The sequence below is a fragment of the Doryrhamphus excisus genome, linkage group LG11, assembly GCF_037039965.1.
Source record: "Doryrhamphus excisus strain RoL-2023G ecotype Guam linkage group LG11, RoL_Dexc_Guam_v1.1, whole genome shotgun sequence".
NCBI lineage: Eukaryota > Metazoa > Chordata > Actinopteri > Syngnathiformes > Syngnathidae > Doryrhamphus > Doryrhamphus excisus.
In genome coordinates, this window is record NC_136367.1 from 4,653,033 (window position 1) to 4,668,205 (window position 15,173).

Below are 15,173 nucleotides of genomic sequence, written 5' to 3' on the forward strand. Positions count from 1 at the left end.
GCATGTTTTTTGGTTAATGTTGAAATTTTACACCAAAATTTTGCCAAAGTGTTCCACTTGGCGTACAATGTAATGCAAAGTTCGGCCTTTTGCCCGTCAATGATTATGTGACTATGGAACCTTGGTTAGCATATGCCCCGGTTAGAATGTTTTTTGGTTAATGTTGAAATTTTACACCAAAATGTTGCCAAATTGTTCCACTTAGCGTACAATGTACTGCAAAGTTGGGCCTTTTGCCCGTCAATGGTTATGTGACTATGGAACCTTGGTTAGCATAGGCTCCGGTTAGCATGTTTTTTGGTTAATGTTGAAATTTTACGCCAAAATTTTGCCAAAGTGTTCCACTTGGCGTACAATGTACTGCAAAGTTGGGCCTTTTGCCCGTCAATGATTATGTGACTATGGAACCTTGGTTAGCATAGGCTCCGGTTAGCATGTTTTCTGGTTAATGTTGAAATTTTACGCCAAAATTTTGCCAAAGTGTTCCACTTGGCGTACAATGTACTGCAAAGTTGGGCCTTTTGCCGTCAATGATTATGTGACTATGGAACCTTGGTTAGCATAGGCTCCGGTTAGCATGTTTTTTGGTTAATTATGAAATTTTACACCAAAATTTTGCCAAAATGTTCCACTTAGCGTATAATGTACTGCAAAGTTGGGCCTTTTGCCCGTCAATGATTATGTGACTATGGAACCTTGGTTAGCATATGCCCCGGTTAGAATGTTTTTTGGTTAATGTTGAAATTTTACACCAAAATGTTGCCAAATTGTTCCACTTAGCATACAATGTACTGCAAAGTTGGGCCTTTTGCCCGTCAATGGTTATGTGACTATGGAACCTTGGTTAGCATAGGCTCCGGTTAGCATGTTTTTTGGTTAATGTTGAAATTTTACGCCAAAATTTTGCCAAAGTGTTCCACTTGGCGTACAATGTACTGCAAAGTTGGGCCTTTTGCCCGTCAATGATTATGTGACTATGGAACCTTGGTTAGCATAGGCTCCGGTTAGCATGTTTTTTGGTTAATGATGAAATTTTACACCAAAATTTTGCCAAAGTGTTCCACTTAGCGTATAATGTATTGCAAAGTTGGGCCTTTTGCCCGTCAATAATTATGTGACTATGGAACCTTGGTTAGCATATGCCCCGGTTAGAATGTTTTTTGGTTAATGTTGAAATTTTACACCAAAATGTTGCCAAATTGTTCCACTTAGCGTACAATGTACTGCAAAGTTGGGCCTTTTGCCCGTCAATGATTATGTGACTATGGAACCTTGTTTAGCATAGGCTCCGGTTAGCATGTTTTTTGGTTAATGTTGAAATTTTACACCAAAATGTTGCCAAATTGTTCCACTTAGCGTACAATGTACTGCAAAGTTGGGCCTTTTGCCCGTCAATGGTTATGTGACTATGGAACCTTGGTTAGCATAGGCTCCGGTTAGCATGTTTTTTGGTTAATGTTGAAATTTTACACCAAAATTTTGCCAAAGTGTTCCACTTGACGTACAATGTACTGCAAAGTTGGGCCTTTTGCCCGTCAATGATTATGTGACTATGGAACCTTGGTTAGCATAGGCTCCGGTTAGCATGTTTTTTGGTTAATGTTGAAATTTTACACCAAAATGTTGCCAAATTGTTCCACTTAGCGTACAATGTACTGCAAAGTTGGGCCTTTTGCCCGTCAATGGTTATGTGACTATGGAACCTTGGTTAGCATAGGCTCCGGTTAGCATGTTTTTTGGTTAATGTTGAAATTTTACGCCAAAATTTTGCCAAAGTGTTCCACTTGGCGTACAATGTACTGCAAAGTTGGGCCTTTTGCCCGTCAATGATTATGTGACTATGGAACCTTGGTTAGCATAGGCTCCGGTTAGCATGTTTTCTGGTTAATGTTGAAATTTTACGCCAAAATTTTGCCAAAGTGTTCCACTTGGCGTACAATGTACTGCAAAGTTGGGCCTTTTGCCGTCAATGATTATGTGACTATGGAACCTTGGTTAGCATAGGCTCCGGTTAGCATGTTTTTTGGTTAATGATGAAATTTTACACCAAAATTTTGCCAAAGTGTTCCACTTAGCGTATAATGTATTGCAAAGTTGGGCCTTTTGCCCGTCAATAATTATGTGACTATGGAACCTTGGTTAGCATATGCCCCGGTTAGAATGTTTTTTGGTTAATGTTGAAATTTTACACCAAAATGTTGCCAAATTGTTCCACTTAGCGTACAATGTACTGCAAAGTTGGGCCTTTTGCCCGTCAATGATTATGTGACTATGGAACCTTGTTTAGCATAGGCTCCGGTTAGCATGTTTTTTGGTTAATGTTGAAATTTTACACCAAAATGTTGCCAAATTGTTCCACTTAGCGTACAATGTACTGCAAAGTTGGGCCTTTTGCCCGTCAATGGTTATGTGACTATGGAACCTTGGTTAGCATAGGCTCCGGTTAGCATGTTTTTTGGTTAATGTTGAAATTTTACACCAAAATTTTGCCAAAGTGTTCCACTTGACGTACAATGTACTGCAAAGTTGGGCCTTTTGCCCGTCAATGATTATGTGACTATGGAACCTTGGTTAGCATAGGCTCCGGTTAGCATGTTTTTTGGTTAATGTTGAAATTTTACACCAAAATTTTGCCAAAATGTTCCACTTAGTGTACAATATACAGAAAACAGACACCAGAAGCCGGGCCTTTTGCCCGTCAATGATGTCATCGGTGGTTGAGAATCTTTTGCTAACCAACGCAATTATGCTAGAAGTCTCTTTTTTATATTCACAACTGCAAATTAACCCAGCCAAGTGCCAGCTACCATTTAGGCAACACTGGGATAGGCTCCAGCAAACCATAAGCAGCATAGAAAATTGCTGGATTTTTAGGAATCTGACCTAATTTTTATAGGTCTTATATGAACTTAGTCCATATGGTGTCATCATGAAATGGGTTTGATTCTGAAGCCTGGGGGAAGCAAGGCATTGTAATAGTGGTCGGGGTCTCCACTCACAAACACGTCATCTTTTTTTTTTTGTCCCGTTAAATAATAATAATAGGTTCAATCTTCCCAGCATCTTCACTACATTGTTGTCTGATTACGTTGGCTAAACAAGACGCCCCAGCAATTAAATGTCTGCTACTCTTCCGCAGATGGATAATTGTTTTCGTTTTCACTTCAGTGACATTGGCACCGATGTAGTCAGGTGTTCTGCAGAAGGCATCGCGGGATAATATCACCTCAGCCTCAAGGATAGTTCCTGTTTTTCTTCCCCTCCTGCCCCCTTTTTCTCCCTTTATTTTAATTAAAGAACAGCTTGTCCTCATCAGCAGGGCAACTGGCCAAGACGACATATGATTGGCTCAAGAAGCAACAAGTTTAATCGTCTGTTGCAGACAAGCGAGCCAAACCAAAACACACACATTTGCGGAGTACTATGAATAACTCGATATTCAATTAAAGTATTTATTGGGTGTAAAACCTACGCATGCGCCGTGGTGCACACGTCCCGCAGCTGGGTGTATTCCTGTAGGAATGGTTGCTCGTTGAGGTGGAAGTAAAGCCTTGTGGCTCTTTGGAGACATGCCCTGCATGTTTTATGACAATGGGCGGCTCTGCAACGTTCTCCATTCTCCTTGCAATTTAAAAGAAAAAAATCATGACACAGTCGTAAAACAAAAGTCAAAGAACCTCTGCTACCATATATTCAGACGACGCCCCCCCCAACCCCCCAACCCTGACATACAGTATGTCCCACATGCTTATAGATCGTCTCTTTTTTCCTCCCCTCGCATCTGCATCTTGACAACGAGGAAGGAGGTGAATCACCACCGAGAAGTCCATGTTTACTGCTTCCTCCGTCAGCTGGGGGCTCTCCTTATTATTGTGATGGATGGCGAGGGAAAAAGGGGAGAGCGATGGCCCTTGCCTCCTCATCACCTATCCGTGAGCAGCAAGCAGCTCGAGTGACAGTGAGGTAATTACGCCGCAATTACAATGCGTGCACATGTGCACGGGCATATACACACTCCTGCCGTGCGTAAACACCAGATGGGGTTCCCACTTCCTGTTAGCATCAGCAAGGGAATTCTGTGTGTGTTTGTGCGTCACAGTTTTGGGGTTTTGCTTTCACGATCCTGACTTTGGAAGTATCCAAACTAAGTCCTGGACTAAGTTCTTTTATACTTTTGAGTAATACAACCGTACTAGGAAAGGCACTCAGAAGTCAAGACTCCATTGAAAAAATAATTGAGATCTCGATTCACTCTACCATGAGAGTGATTTTTTTTTTTTTTTTTTTTTGCATCACACACCAACGCTGACACTTTACTCAAGGTCATCAGCTTGCGGGAGGAGCTTGTCTTTTGAATTGTCTGCATAAATGTACCTTTGACTTGATGGCTTATTTTACTTCTTTCTGTTCATTTCTACCAAGAGTGGAAGACCATTGGAAGTTCATTTTAAATGGTAATGGTTTAATTTCATTTGAACATGCATCAGATTACAATTGAATGCATCACATAATCAGTTCACAGTTCCACATGTCCAAAAGGAATAGGAAGAAGCAAAGCTTATTAAATCCTACCCCTCCATCTGGTACTTTTACAATCAGTAAATGTTACATTTGTTCACTTCCTGCTTTCATAATATAGTTAAAGTTTTTTTTTTGTTTGTTTTTTATTTTATTTTTGTCACGTACCGAAGTACGAAGTGATATGGCCATACAATGACATAATGGGTACCATAGTAACCGTCAATATAGTGATATATATATATAGCATATCTTCACCCTTGTATTTAGCAATTTTATTTATTTATGTTTTTTTACAAAAATTGTGTTATTTCTTGAAAACGTAAGCACATGGTCCTAAACATGATGTGTGAGCTTGTGAAAAAAAATCATCCTATGGAGCTGTAATCTAAATTCTAAGCTAGAAAGCTGTCAGTCATGCAGGCCTGGTCTCTACAAATGGTTTTGTTGTTTCCTAATTATTATTATTATTATTATTATTATTATTATTATTATTATTATTATTATTATTATTATCATTATAAATGATCTATGCAGGGGCGTCACTAGGTTCTAAGGACAGGGGGGGCTTAGCCCTCTGGAGATGCACAGGATATGAATGAATGTAGTAGACATTAGGGAATCCAAAAAACAAATAAGGAACAAGAACCAGGATATAACTTTCCCACTTTTGTACAGATTTAGTAGAGATACTCAATTGTTATAGGCCACCATTAAATGTACACAAGTACACACAATCTACACTGCAAAACCGCTGCTCAAGCTCTGCAACCATTCTGTCCAGTGGACAGTAATCAATTAAATACCGTATTTTCTGAAGTATAAGGACTGGACTATATCCAGAGTATAAGTCGCACAAGGCCAAAAATTCATAATTAGGTAGAAAAAAAAGATACATAAGTCGCACTGGAGTATAAGTCGCATTTTTTGCGGGTAATTTATTTTCCAAACTACTTGACCAAAACAGACATTACGTCCTCTTGGAAGGCAAGTTCTACCAATAAAAGAATAGAGAACAGGCTGAATAGGTGTAAGATATGCTAACACAATGGTTATTCAGCTACACAAAAAATAAACATGAACACAAAAAGTGTCCAGTGTTTATGGAACATAAACACTTTTTTCATTTATAAGTCGCTCTGGAGTATAAGTCGCAGGAACAGCCAACCTATGAAAAAAAGTGTGACTTACAGTCCGGAAAGTACGGTATTTATTATCAGTTTCACACCAGCATACCAGCTAGTGAAGATAAGTGGCATATAAAATGTTTGTCTAGGACTTAAAATTGGGAAAGAAACATGAAAACATTGAGGTTCATCCAGGTATAATAAAACACAAACAAGATATTGACACAACCTGGCAACCCCGTTTTCATGTTGGTCACACCCCGCTGTGGGACGGCATTACTCTTACTTCCCAATATGACATTATATGCGGGGTCTCCCTCCTATGAATTCTCCCCATTGATGCATTTTTGCTCTGCCGGCATGACCCTTAAGAGGAATGTCTTGTGGGAGAAGATCATAGTCTGACCTGTAAAAAAAAAATAAAAAAAAAAAAATAAAAAAAAATGCAACCACATCCCCCCGGCTAAAAACGCTCTGCTGCTATTTATAGACTTTCTGCACGCTTCCACTGTGTATAATTTCTCTTGTTTGTTCTCATGGAAAGAAAATGTCCATGCTCCAGCTTTGGTATCAATATGCATAATTCATTAACACACACACACACACACATATGCATGGACACAGTTGCAAGAAACGGGGCCACACTTCCAGCTTGATTGGCTCGCTTCACGCATGTTGCCATGTGTGTCTTCAGCGAACCAACCATGAAACTGACATCATCTCCATTCAATTGTAGGCGTGAGAATGCTAAATCCATTGAGATGAAACCTGCAGAAGGTAATGTTGGACCTTCATCCGATCAGACAGATGGGGATGTACCCACTAATAATTGCCATCCTCATATCATATCAACAGTATCGATAGTTATATTTGCCATAAATATGGAGTGGATAGTGGAATAAAACATGACATTTTAGTGAAGGAGTTGGTATCTTCACACACTAGTTGTCGTTGTCGTCGTAGAGGACTTTCTAATACACGAGACGCCCAACCTGGACAACGTGATCATTCTTCGCTCTGCATATTAATGACGACCGCCACCTTGCATAACATTAATGATCCACAAAGTCAAAGCCGCACAAAGTAGACATGTTGTATAATCCGTGGCTTCTCCTGACACTTATTAATTATAAGCACCACCTTGGACAATGTTAATAAGCACAGCAATATACTTAAATATACTTAAATACACAAAATAACAGCATTGTAGGCTATATGACACAAAATAAAGTGTCATAAAAATTAGCTTAGCTAATTGGCTAAGTGAACAGTGTACTGAAACTTCATAACATTTATATTCAAGTTGAAATTGTCAAAACAAAAAATAAAAGCCAGAATCTGAAAAAGATATCTGAATACAACACAATTAAATACATGTATTTGTACGCTTGTGTCTTCGTTGGAATAGGTGTGTATGCTATGTCAGTTGGTTCTTCTGTTGCAGGCATGTGTTTGGCCAGCTATGTGGGGCGGGTTGAGCATGACCTGTGAACCAGGAAGTGCGGGAATCGGTGTGTGTGCTGCGCTCTGGTGGTGGAAGTGTGAAAAATAAAGTTGGTATTGAAATCCTTAAGCAAAGATTGATTTAAGCTGCTTTTGTATCGATATAAGCAGACCAAATTGGCTGGCGGGAGATGAAAAGGGCATCGTAGTAACCGGATTATCATAATAACCGGGTATCGTACTAACGGAACTAATTATATCATAAAAGACTAGAGATTTGCCGGGAAATGAAAATAGTATCGTAATAAGCAGTAATTCGTTATAACCGATATCGATATAACGAGACTTTACTGTATTATTATATATGTGCATATACATAACTTTACTCTTTTGTATCTAATTAATATTACACCTTGTTTTTAAATTTTATATGTACATATTTGACACAACCAAAATATGACTTTTACCACAGTACAATATCAATAAAATGCATAGTTAAAAATCTAGATTTGTAACTAATTTGTATACCAGCGCCCCCTTTGTTTTGAGTTTGTTTGTACTAATGTTGACATTTTGTTTAAAAAATTATTATTTTCAAAAGTATTAATATATATAATATAATATATATTTGTGTATATATATATATTTGTGTGTGTGTGTATATATATATATATATATATGTGTGTGTGTATATTTGTATACATGTGTATATATTTGTGTGTGTGTGTATATTTGTATACATGTGTATATATTTGTGTGTGTATATTTGTATGCATGTGTATATATTTGTGTGCATATACATGTGTGTATATGTGTATACATGTGCATATATTTGTGTGTGTGTGTGTATATGTGTATACATGTGTATATATTTGTGTGTGTGTGTGTGTGTATATGTGTACATATTTGTGTGTGTATATATGTATGTGTATATATGTATATATTTATATGTATGTATATATTTATATATTTTTTAATAAGGAGGTGGGTCTGCATGGAGTGTGTGGTCGTCCACAGTGAAGTGTGTAGTTGTAGTGTGTCAGTGGGCCAGCTGAGTGATGCACACGTCCATGCAGTGATTGCTCGCTCGACATTCTACTCATCTCGCCTGCCATTTTTTTTTCTTGCCATATCCCAACCCTCCTCATCTCCCTCCTCTTTTTTTCTTCTTCTTCTTCTTCTTCCTCCATCCCTGCTTCCTCCTCCTCCTCCCTCTCCCTCTCCCCCTCCCTCTCCCCAGCAAGTTCGATGCGATCGGCTCTGGGCCCTGCCGTGAGTTCTCGGTGCGGGCGACAGCGCTGCTGAACATGGCGTCAGACGGGATGATTTTAACGAACCACGACCACCAAATCCGGGTCGGAGTCCTGACAGGTAAGCTTTATTTATTATTATTATTATTTTTAATTCACCTTATTTGGATATTTTGAAGTCGTCTACATCTTGGACGTGCCCGGCTTCTCCTTGTGAACATCTTGTATGTTCATGAAAAGAACCATCCACGGTAGGTTGCGTGAAGCGTGTGCCGTGGATGGTGGATGTCAAGGTGGGCTCGGCGTCGCTTTGTGTCCGCTCGTGTCGAATCCTTGAAGGGGAAGGAGGAGGAAGAGGCGCCCGGTTGATGTGCATTGAATAATTCATGTCCCGATCTACTTGTCAGAGCTGGAAATTACAGCTGAGAGCGTGTCGTTAAACACGGACGTGTGTGGATTGTTTTTTTTTTTATTTCATTGTTTCTTACTGGATGGCACTGCACTGCACGGCACGGCATGGCCTGTGCCAAAAAGACCATGTGTGTGTGTGTGCGTGGAGGTGAATGACAGTGCCGCGCTCATGACACATGTTGGCGGCTCCGGCTGGGTTTTGGATGGGGGCTGAACACGCAGCGTGGATGGAGTGGAGGAGATGTGGATGTGTTGGATCTGTTTGCCGTCGGCCTTCATTTGTGCGTGTATATTGCTTTGTCATGTGACCGTGGGTTCATCTCGATGCCTTACTAAAGGATATTTTAAGAGGTAAAATGGACGGGGGTTGATGGGGTGGATGCACGATTTTAAAGCCGTGTCCACGGGAATATCCTCCCATATACCCCCCACACCCCACACCCCACTCCCTGTCTTTCTTGCTGTCCATCCTGTGTGAGGCTACCTCGATCAATATTTCATGAAAGGCGAGATCTCACACATGCGGCAGACTTTATTCCCCCCACATGGATGCGGCGGTTATGAGGCTTTGTGTGTGAAGCAATGTGCTAATGACCGTGTCCTGAAATCTACCAGGGAACCCCCCCACCACCCCCCTCCCACACACACACACACACACACACACCCTTACAAAAAAAAAAGCACCAGCACAGCCCTTCACCTCCTCCCATCCCGGTGATAGACTGATGGTGCTGTCCGTGGTGCTGAAACCAGGCTTCAGCACTGACCTTAGCATGCTGCTACTACTGCTGCATCAGCCATGTAGAGCAACCTCGCTGCCTCATTTTTGGAAAAAGAAAATGAACTGAAATCACCTTTCCCATATAGTTATCAGTTATGCCTCATGTATGTATGTACGTTCATTTTAAGGTCATGTTTCGGTACTCTTAAGGTAATGGTAATGGTTTAATTTCATTTGAACATGCATCAGATTACAATTGAATGCATCCCATAATCAGTTCCACATGTCCAAAAGGAGTAGGAAGAAGCAGAGCTTATTAAATCCTACCCCTCCATCTGGTACTTTTACAATCAGTAACTGTTACATTTGTTCACTTCCTGCTTTCCTAATATCATTTGGGTTTTTTTACATTTTTTTTAATTTATTTTTTAATTTTTGTATTTATTAATTTTTTTCTTTTTTTTGTTTTATTTTTTAAATTTTTAAATTTTTTTTTAAATATTTATTTTTTGTCACGTACTGAAGTAAGAGGTGATATGAGCATCCAATGCCATAATGGGTACCATAGTAAGTGTCAATATAGTGATATGTATAGCACATCATGGCTGGTTCAAGACTCTTCATCCTTGTATTTAGCAAACATCAACTGCTTGTATTGTTTCTTGAATTGGCTCATCGTTGTGCATTGTTTGATTTCCTTACTCAATCCATTCCATAGTTTGATTCCACATACTGAAATGCTATGGCTTTTTAACGTAGTCCTAGCATATAAGTGTTTCAAATGTAGTTCTTCCCTGAGATCATATTTCTCCTCTCTTGTAGAGAAGTACTGGATGACATTTTTAGGTGTGTTCACCCTTGTGGTCTGGTACAAAAATGTACAAAAAAAAAATACTTGGTCACTTTAGTGCGTTCTGGATTGTCTTCACACTTATCTCTGTAACGGCCCACCTCGATTGGACCGCGTGTGACGTGTACATTATCCGACGACCTCAACCTGGCGTCTTCCGGGTCGCTTGCCTTTTCTGTGGCTCATCTTTTTTAGCAGCTAAGATGTAATGAAGAGGATATGAATGTTGTCATGTGAAATATGTTAAGAAGGTTCATGAAGATGTGCTGCAAGCAGACAGTTAGCTAATGTATTCAAGATATTTAATGATATTGTTTTACATCAAAATCACGTCTGTTTATGCCGTAGATTTAGGTTATTTTCGCTTTTAATTGAATATATTCTGAAAAACGAGCTAAGGTATAACTTAAAACAAGAAAACTTCCCTTTATTCAGTATCTGGACAAGACTTTTTGGCTTGTCTCTTATACTCATCAGCAGGGTCATCCCAGACCACATTCTGACAGAAGTCAGCAAGCTTAGACGGATTTCGCTTTCCCTGATATCGTTTCTCCATATCCGCAATGTCCTGGTGGAATCGTTCCCCGTGCTCATCGCTTACTTCTCCACAATTCAGTGGAAAGAAACTTAGAATGGGACGCAAAAAGTGTATCATATTGCAGCCGAGGGCTTTGTAGGACTTCAGGAGGTTTGCCACCAGCTGCTTATAATTATCTGCCTTGTCGTTTGCAAGAAATTTCTGCTACTGTTTATGACATTTCCAAACACATTTGGAAATGTGTAGATGGGCTCTCAGATAGAAGTGGTTTGCATACATTTCCTATGTTGACCCAATACTGGGCCGCACGGTGGACGAGTGGTTAGCATGTAGGCCACACAGTCAGTTTAGCTGATTTTTCGGGTTTCCACACACATTTCAAAAGTATTCTAGGTTAAACGGCGACTCCATAGGTATGAATGTGAGTGTGAATGCTTGTTTGTCTATATGTGCCCTGTGATTGGCTGGCCACCAGCTGGGATAGGCTCCAGCATACCCACAACCCTAGGAAATGGATGAATGGATGACCCAGTACTGCAGGGGTCTCAAACTCAATTTACTTGGGGGTCACTGGAGCTCGGGTCTGGGCGAGTCTGGGCCGCATCAGATTTTCCAAAAAAAAACAAAACGCATTTATTAAAAACAGAAAAATGAATAAACTTTGCTTTGGTTTCGATTTTCTACAATAAAAGCTCTGATAAAACATTCCACTGTTCTCAAATATCTTACTTTTTATTTTTCTGCACAAAATAAGATGAAAAATAAATAAACAAATCAAGAATAAAGAAAATCAATCAATCAGTAATAAATAAAAAAATATAATAATAATAATAAAACGGCAAATAATAAAAACTTAAGAAACCACATATAGTTGGTGGGTAGACAAATTATTTTTTTCAGATTAAAATGAACAAAGCATTATTAGAGCCCTGTAGACATGACAAAACACGACTATAGTCACATTTATACTCTTTTTATTTACAACATATTGCGCAACTGCAGGGTCTTGAGACACATGCTAACTCGCAAACTAGAGAGCTAGCGACCTAAACGGTAGCCTTCAAGTTATTTCTTTTAAACTTAAATAGCCAAAAACGTACCACTTCCACACGGATAGGGAGGATAACTATTAACAGTTATTTAACCTTTAACATGAACATTAATCAAACGTAATCATTTTTTCTGGGTACATGATACCATACAGCATCCATATCAAACTTGCGCGGGCCGCACTAACATTAAACTTTCATATCAAGGCGGGGGCCTCAAACTAGTGTCCTGCGGGCCACATTTTGCCCGCGGGCCGCGTGTTTGAGACTCCTGCAGTACTGTATCTTGGACATTGTAGACAATCTGCACTACTTTAACCTGCAAACTAAGAACCGCAATACTAATAATACTGCATATGTCATTAATAGTGAATTATTTGTATTTTTGGATTAAGCGGAGGGTCATTAAGAATCAACCTGCAGGCTTAAAAACTGTCTGAATGATTATTTGATTTTTAGGAAATTAATCTTTCTTATTGACTGAAGCTTGTAGCACAAATACATTTACCTTCACGCCACTATTAATACTGCTTGTTGGTTACTGAGTCACATTAAGTCACTTTTTCCCTGATTCAAATTATGTTACGTTTGAGTTCTTTTTACACTTGAATGACAAAAGTGTTAGGAAAGGGGATGCGGGACACCAATCAGCTTGCTTTAGGCTTTCATCATGCATCATTAAAGTTAGGATTGGAGGTTGTGTTGCTTTTATGCAAAAGTACGAGCTCCACCGACTGGGTTATTTGGCCTTTTCTTTTGGTTGTATTATTTTACTGTTTTTATCACGTAATATTAATAGTGGTTCAACAAATTACAATTACACCACCCGGAAGGAGGATGTACCAAATCTCACAGTTATAGGAAGTGATTGGACCAATCAGCTCCAAGGAATTGGTACATTCCTTTCCCAGCTAATGTTAACAAAAATTAAAAAATGTTACAATTTGACAAACCGGAAGGGAATTGTACCACATGAATCAGACAGGAAGCCGTAATATTCACACAAGAAGATTATTGGGAAAAAAAAAACTACTTAAAGCTATGGAAATTATTCATTCATTCATTTTCTACCGCTTATCCTCGCGGGCGGTGCTGGAGCCTATCCCAGCTGTCTTCGGGCGAGAGGCGGGGTACACCCTGGACTGGTGGCCAGCCAATCACAGGGCACATATAGACAAACAACCATTCACACTCACTTACACTCATTTACACTCAATGCAACACATTTTACGCGATACCCAAAAAAAAAAAAAACGATCAAAATGACAAATACGCCTCTCCTTTGAGCATCAACGTCGCCGTATGCATATGGAAATTGTCAACACCGCGCAGTGAGATCAAACTAGCAATCTGTCATTGCATGCGCCGGGGATGCAGTTGGGGATCTGAGTGACTGATGACACGTACACACACACACAAATTAACCCCCTCTGATGTGCCGTTAAAATAACAAAAAAACAAAAAAATGTCCGGGTATATCAAGAAGCTTCAGTTAGAGAGAAGGCAAACAGTCGCCCACACGACTGGAGGAATTACAACAGCACCAATTAGAATCCAGACCTCAACCCAGAGCCGTCAATCCTGATTTTGGATCATAACAAAAGATTGACAAAAGTATTAGAAGAAGAAGTAAAAAGTGGTTTGGTCTTAGGTGATTGGCGACTCCAAATTGTCCATAGGTATGAATGTGAGTGTGAATGGTTGTTTGTCTATATGTGCCCTGTGATTGGCTGAGCCACCAGTCCAGGGTTATATACTCCACCTCTCGCCTGAAGACAGCTGGGATAGGCTCCAGCAACCCTTGTGAGGAAAAGCAGTAGAAAATGAATGAATGGAATAAATAATTCAGCATATCAGGAAGAAGCAGACATGCACGATTGTTTTTTTTTTTTGTTTGCCGGTTTATTATTTTTATTTTTACACTTCAAAAACAGTAGTTAAATAGTTTTTATGCTTTCAATTTGACAGTTAAGACTGTAAAAAAAAATGCTTGTACAATAAATAAAAGTTCTATGATGACGAGTGGCAGTTTGACCCCGGAACAGATTATTTCTATTTCCATCATTTCCAAGTCTAAATTGATGGATCGTGCTTGACCTCAAAGGTTGCGCTTTCTTCAGTTTCCCGCACAGCTCCCTTAAAAAAAAAAAAAAAAAAAAAAAAAAAAATCCCTAATCGCGTTGCAAACAGAACACGGCAGCAGTCGGTTGCGGTGCTCAATCTTCTTTCCTGCAAAGGTCAGAGGTCAGCTGCCCACTGCTGCATGCAGTCCTTCCTTCCTATCCATCCAGGCAGGTGACATGGAGCCCGGGGGGATGTTTCTGTTTAGCGGTGGTGGAGTGGGGTGTAGAGTGTGGGGTTCTTGTGTGGAATAATTGATGAATTTCACGGCGTGTTTGAATAAAAGGTCTGGTTTGTTTGCAAGAAGCGTTATGGTAAGCTTCAGGCGGGATAAACGGGATGAGCGTGCCGTCACTTGTCAAAGATCTCACGCTGAAAATGTGAGCTTTGTTAGGAGTGGAATTGAACCTTTTTTTTTTCCCTCTCACACTTATGCATGTTGGCGCATTGGCTGCGTAATGCCCAGTCTTCTGTCTGTTAGGCTTGACTTTTAATATGAGCTTTAATTGGGCCAAGTCTTAACTCCCCGGTCTGCCTCGGGCGCTCGGCTCCACATCCACTCACCTGATTTGGAAACGCGTTGGCCGGCACTTTGTGTCGTGACTTTGAGGCCAAATGCAGCAGTGAATGAAAGCGAGGCGTTCATACCTGGGATCTGCAGTCCGAACAATTTTTTTCCGATAATAAAGTTGCTAATCTTCACGTATACCGAGTGCGGCATTGTGCTTTGTCGGTTTAGCCAACCAAATCACCGACACACTTTACCTTAAACAATGGTTACACTACACGGCCCTCTTATGATTGGACAATTACACAGAACGACTACGAAAGGCTGTCAAAGATAAAGACCTGCTTCGTACCATTACATCGGATAACCGGAATTTTTTTTTTTTTTCTCAAAGAAATAACCTGAATAGAAAAGATGAGTTCCAGGTAAAAAAATAAGTCATCATGTGTATTTCACAAAGTGGACTCACAGCTAGGAGACCAGTGTTCAATTCCACCCGCGGCCAATCTTTGTGTGGAGTTTGCATGTTCTCCCCGTGCATGCGTGGGTTTTCATTTTCCGGGTACTCCTGTTTCCTCCCACATTCCAAAAACATGCTAGGTTAATTAGCGACTCCAAATTGTCCATAGGTATGAAT

The 15,173-nt window shown here is 39.9% G+C and overlaps 1 protein-coding gene across 11 annotated transcripts in view; it reads left to right on the forward strand.

Annotated features, from left to right (window-relative positions):
* gphnb (gephyrin b) overlaps positions 1–15,173 on the forward strand; it is a 179,251-nt gene that overhangs the window by 63,234 nt on the left and 100,844 nt on the right. For 10 of the 11 annotated variants that reach the window (XR_009119165.2, XM_058046186.2, XM_078794532.1 and 7 more), the window contains one exon: positions 8,329–8,459. Coding sequence is in view for 10 of the 11 variants with exons in the window: in XM_058046186.2 (XP_057902169.2) it covers positions 8,329–8,459 (131 nt within the window). In the remaining variant the exon portion in view is untranslated. Of the gene's footprint in view, positions 1–3,943; positions 3,964–8,328; positions 8,460–15,173 lie in introns of those variants that run through there. The other variant, XM_078794535.1, reaches the window with a different exon arrangement.